Source organism: Halyomorpha halys, unplaced genomic scaffold (genome assembly GCF_000696795.3).
Source record: "Halyomorpha halys isolate HHAL.00 unplaced genomic scaffold, Hhal_1.1 Scaffold282.1, whole genome shotgun sequence".
Lineage (NCBI taxonomy): Eukaryota > Metazoa > Arthropoda > Insecta > Hemiptera > Pentatomidae > Halyomorpha > Halyomorpha halys.
The window spans coordinates 533,399-537,651 of NW_027110990.1; the positions used below are offsets into that span (position 1 = coordinate 533,399).

Below are 4,253 nucleotides of genomic sequence, written 5' to 3' on the forward strand. Positions count from 1 at the left end.
CTAGGATGACAGAGAATATAATACTTGACTCCCTGGGAATCATCCACCACCACATGCGTGGAAATTAATAAGTAGGGAGTTATCCAGAGGAGGGATGGCATGTATGCATCGCATATCTTATTTGTTGTTTTATTTATTTACTACTTTGTTATTTTTTATATTCTAATATTTGTTATATAGGGGAATTTGTTGATAAAATTAAATTAGGGTTGTAAAATGGAGGGTAAAGAAAAAAAAAAGGAATAAATTGAAAAGCTTGTATTTAGTTTGTAGACTGATATTAATTGAAAAATAATACTGTGGAAAAAAAAATGTTATCTTTCTATTATATTGTATCATATAAAAAAATGTAATTTATATATGTCCGATCAGGGATTGATCAGTATGCTGTGTAATGTGGCAACCCGGTGTATTTGGGCAGCATGATTGAATAAATTTCTTTCTCTTCTCTTCTCATCTATACCCAGGCACCAATTAATGATGGGAAATACACCAATGTTAGTACCTAAAGGGAGTGTAAAGACTGGCGAGAAAACAGCCTTTTAAAAGCTAGTTTAAAGTGGATCAGAAAATTCTTTTTTGTCTTATTTATTCAAATAATATATTTACAATGTATATTACAAAACATTCACATTTTTTTCAATATATATATTTTTTTCAGATCATGGGTTCTGAAATAGCTTCCCGTAACATAATGGCAAAAATTAAAACTGCATATTTATCAAAGATGTTGTCCATACAGAACGACTTGTATGACAAATCGCAAGAGCAGTTTATCAGTACTGTTTCACAGTAAGTAATTATCCACCACAAGACTTCCTTACTTTATGTCTGTTTGTTTTGAAAGGGCGTTTAAAAGCCTGGTCATCCACGCACGTTGGTTGTTGGTTTTGGTAAGATCTAATTGTTCCAGAGAGTCATCCTTTCGGGATGCCCGCGCATCCGCACTTTCATTTCATCACTAACATTACGGTAATGTCAGAATTTATTGGGATGTCAGCTGTATAGACAGTGAAAAGGATGAGAAAGTGTGAGATTTAAAATATTATTCAACTAAGCGATTATAATTTGTTTAATAGTAAATCGTAACGGCAGTGGTGAAAGGAAAAGGAAAAGTAGGTATGCAGCTACTCTAATTTTAAAAATAACGTAAGATAAGTAAATAATTATAATAATTAAAGGCTAATAATAAAAGGGACTAAAGGGGGGGGGAGTAAATTCGATTGATTTTCATTAATATTTTTTTATTGTTTATATTTTCTCCAAAGTTTAATGCTCTGTTTGAGTACTTATATTTTTTTTCAGTAATATATTAATTTGGTTTAATTACATCAGCGAAGGTTTTTTTTCAAAAAGTGTTGGGTTCTGCTCTTTGTTTATTTTCCTTGATTCACTTAGGGGTATTTTATTAATTACCTGTATGGTTTTAATTTATTTTTAAAATTGGACACGAGCGATCAAGTGCATTGTGGGGGCCACCACAGTTTGCATATTTAGCCGTTAAGTTGCATCTTGCGCCCTCTTCGAGTTTTGATCCCCCGCATTGTATGCATTTAGGTTTCTGTTTAAATTGATTTGTTGGCTGATTATAGTACAAGAGTCCAAGAGAAAAAAAATACAGTTACCTAACCCCAATTTTTGAAAACTTGAAAACTATGTATAATTACTTGTGAAAATTGATGAGTCTGCCAAGTATAGGTAGCGGGTATAAAAAATGGAGGCTGTATCAAAAAGTTAAAAGTATTTTTAGGTTTTTTTTAATCTTTTTAGCCCTGATGAAGCTCAACAAAGTGGGGTGAAAAGTCGGGAAATAAATAGTTAACTGTTTTTTTTTTAAAAAAATAATGTGGTAATTATTTGTATATATAATATTTTAACTTCTTATTCATTTATTACAGTGACTTACAGAACATGATGGTCTTATTCGATAGTAAAATTGTAACATCTGCAGAAATGATCTCAGTATTCTTTTTTGGTTGCATAGCTGGTTTTATTGCATCTTGGAAGGTTGCACTTTTAACACTTGTAATGATGTTGTTCGCTATGAGGGTTGTATACTTCATACTGCAAGTAAGTAGAGAGAAAAATCTTAATCATAAAAAAGTTATGCTGCCCAACTTTTTAGGGTTGCTAACTACACAGTATGCTTACATAAATCTGTTTAGACAATTTTTTTCAAATCTTACAAAATATAGTCATAATCGAATAAACAATATATGATATTTTTTTTTCGCTTTGGTTGTTTTATTTTTTTGTCTTCTTTCTATACTTCATTAATTTTTTTAATAATCTTTTATTCTTCTTTTTTCATCTTTTAACGTTAACTTAAAGCATTTAAAGTTTAGAAAAAAATATATGTGTACAAATAAATAAATATTAAAAATTTATCCAAAAATAATTTAATAACAAATAAAAAATTCAATCCACTGAGAAACCATTATTAGTTACCATGCATGTGATGGTGGATGATTCCCAGGGAGTTCAGAATTATCCGTTCTGTCATTTTCGCCACGTCTTAGACATCAACATTGAGTTCCTCCATGAAGCTCCTAGTTTTTCGTGGTATAGTTCCACGAACTTCGAACCTGAAGTATCTTTTCCAGAAACCCTCGCGTAAATTTTCCTTAAGGAAAGGACATCTATTACATGTTTCTTTCTTTTCTCTATCTATTCTATTTTCCTCGTCAAGGTCATTACTTTCATACCTCACTGTGGGATCCAGAATGAATGCTGACTTACCTGTCTTAGGGGAAGCGACAATATCAGCATATCACGTTGATCCATCCGTATCTACACTGCAACCTCGTCAAAGCAAGCAAAATCCCTTTCTTGAAGAATCAACTTATGCTTTACTCTATGGCAGGGGTGGCCAACAAGTAGATCGCGATCGATCAGTCGATATAATTTATATCTTTGCTTTGAAAACACAGCCCAACCAAAGTCCAATAATTTCTGCCAGGTCTGCAAAGACACGCGAGGATAGGCGTTATCGTGATGGAGCACAATTCCAATGCTGGAGGCTTTTGCTCAACCACTGCCTTTAATTATTCCAACTGGACATAGTTCTGCGATATCCCGTGTCGTAGAGTGAGGGTTGTCTGTGACCGATGCTTGAATTTGGTCATCAACAGTTGAAGGACGACCCGAGCGCTTTGCGTCTTCCAGGTCAAACTTTCCGGTTCTGACCCGAGCAAACCACATAGGGACGGTGCCTTCTCCTACGGAATCATCGCCATACACACTGCAAATTTTGTTAACCGTCTGTGCAGCGGATTTTCCTTTTCGAAAATAAAAAGTCATTAAATGACGATAATGAATTTTTTTCTCTTCCATTTTGAGCAAGCTAAATATCACTTAAAGGTAAGGAATCTCGGTTGAAACTGATGCATAAAAGCACATTAACTAATTCTTTTTAAGAATATGTAAATATTATTGACGTAGTAAACATAATTTTATAAACACAGAGAGGATTAAATTGAAATATTAAAAAACGCTACGAACTTATTTTACAACCTATAACACAAATATAAAGTATTACTTAAAGCGAAAAAGCTGCTGTCATATCCCTGGTACATTTCCCAAGGTTTAGTCCTTTCTCCCATTTTGTTCAACTTTTACCTTCACGACATTGTCCAGTCCACACACACCTCCATAGCTATGTTCGCTGACGATACTGCTGTGTTCTCTCAACATGATGTTATAATAATAGCTAGAAACACTTTGCAGTCACCTTAATGATCTAGAACAATTTTCCACTAAATGGAAGATTAGCTTGAACATTAAAAAATAAGGGAGCGGCATCCTTCACAAAAAGGAAAAAAAAATACAATCTTTACAAAATAATGTCCTAAGAATCGCAGTTAATGCTCCTTGGTTCATAAGAAATAGCCAATTGCATCGCGAATTACATATGGAGTCAATAGAGGATTACATCAAAAAACGGTTCATTAAGTTCCACTCCCAGTTGCCGACAGTTAAAGGAGCAGTGACATACAACCTGGGAAACCCAACCTCAACCCGAAGACTGAAGCCCAGATTCAGGACGTTCTTTTATAAATTTTAATAAATATAAAATTAATTCATAGTCACACTACCTTTATTTTACTTTTTATTTTTACTCATTTTATTTATTCATTATTATTATTTTTTTTTCTATTTTCTTCCCTCGTGCCTTTTTCAAATTAACTTGTTTCTTTTTATTATTAGGGGGCAATTGTTTGTTTTATTTAAGTGTACCAATATCATTATTTTTT

The 4,253-nt window shown here is 33.1% G+C and overlaps 1 protein-coding gene across 1 annotated transcript in view; it reads left to right on the top strand.

Moving 5' to 3' along the window:
* The window catches only part of LOC106680715 (phosphatidylcholine translocator ABCB4), a 51,412-nt gene that overhangs the window by 31,239 nt on the left and 15,920 nt on the right, over window positions 1-4,253 (top strand). Inside the window, exons 9-10 of the mRNA XM_014420601.2 lie at window positions 662-792; window positions 1,899-2,070. Of these exons, the coding sequence (XP_014276087.2) occupies window positions 662-792; window positions 1,899-2,070 (303 nt within the window). The remainder of the gene's footprint in view (window positions 1-661; window positions 793-1,898; window positions 2,071-4,253) is intronic.